The sequence below is a fragment of the Alexandromys fortis genome, unplaced genomic scaffold, assembly GCF_014885135.2.
Source record: "Alexandromys fortis isolate MF-2015 unplaced genomic scaffold, M_Fortis_MF-2015_v1.1 scaffold_72, whole genome shotgun sequence".
Classification (NCBI taxonomy): Eukaryota; Metazoa; Chordata; class Mammalia; order Rodentia; family Cricetidae; genus Alexandromys; species Alexandromys fortis.
This window is the reverse complement of record NW_026067969.1, coordinates 5,519,574-5,520,797: the sequence shown is the minus strand read 5'-3', so window position 1 is coordinate 5,520,797 and position 1,224 is coordinate 5,519,574. Positions and strand designations below refer to the sequence as shown.

The following is a 1,224-nucleotide window of genomic DNA, read 5'->3' as shown; positions in this document are numbered from 1 at the left end:
CTGTCCTAGAACTCTCTCTGTAGACCAGGCTGGCCTCGAACTCACAGAAATCTGCCTGCCTCTGCCTTCTGAGTGTTGGGATTAAAGGCCTGTGCCATCACAGCCTGTCTAATTGGCTGTATTTTCAATTATGGACTCAGGCAAAACTTAATTTTATAAGCTAGAAGTAGTCCCAGGGGAGAGGGCACAAATTAAAAAAAAAAAAGTAGTCCCAAAGTCAAATTAATTAAAATATAGCTGTTCTTTCAGAAGTTAAAAATACAACTACTATAATATAAATATATCTTAAACATCTGGACCATCTGCAAATTTTGAAGAACTGGAATATAGGAAACCCTAAGAAACTTTCCTGAAGTTAAAATAGGATAGCCAGAAAATGGAACCAAATTTCACTTGAGTGTTCACTTTTGATCTTTACATAACACTACCTCCAGCAGTGGGTGACAAATCATGATTAGTGTGTCTCAGTGTCCTCCCCCAGGAGGATCTAGTGAAAGATGGCTCTCTAGTGTCAAGCCTTCCTTGCTTCATTGTCTCACTTACTGTTCCTCTCATTCTGTGCACCAATTCGTACATTCGGATGCAGCCTTCCACTTTGATCGCTCGGGAGGACAGAAGTGCAATAGGTTCAGTGCTCTGGGACTCTCGGGTGCTCTAAACAAAAGATGACAAACAAACAGATAAGTAAATGAATTTTCAACATGGTATACTTGTGTTGTCTTTATAGACAAAGATCATGTCTTTGTTAGCTTTCCTTCACTGTAATTTTCCTAGAAAATTATCCAAAAGAAAGATTTATTTTGGCACCCAGTTCAGAGGTTTCCATACATAGTCACTTGATTCACTTGTTGTTATGGAATATTATTTTAACTATATAAAGATAGTTTACGTTTGTTTATGTTGCATTTATTGAATGATATAAAGATGTGTGGTTTTGACTACTGAAAGCGCCTGATTGATCTAATAAAAAGCTGAAGAATGGGGGCTGGAGAGATGGCTCGGTGGTTAAGAGCACTGGCTGCTCTTCCCAAGGTCATGAGTTCAATTCCTAGCAACCACATGGTGGCTCACAACCATCTGTAATGAGATTTGGCGCCCTCTTCTAGTGTGTGGGCATACATGGAAGCTGAATGTTGTATACACAATAAATAAATAAATCTTTAAAAAAAAAAAGCTGAAGAATGGCCAACAGCTGGGCAATAGGTGCAGCTGGTGGGCTGAGAG

At 39.2% G+C, this 1,224-nt stretch overlaps 1 protein-coding gene across 4 annotated transcripts in view; it reads right to left on the bottom strand.

Annotated features, from left to right (window-relative positions):
- Positions 1-1,224, bottom strand: part of Gle1 (GLE1 RNA export mediator) — a 57,954-nt gene that overhangs the window by 44,500 nt on the left and 12,230 nt on the right. For all 4 annotated transcript variants that reach the window (XM_050155338.1, XM_050155336.1, XM_050155337.1 and 1 more), the window contains exon 3: positions 544-654. In XM_050155338.1, the coding sequence (XP_050011295.1) occupies positions 544-654 (111 nt within the window). The remainder of the gene's footprint in view (positions 1-543; positions 655-1,224) is intronic.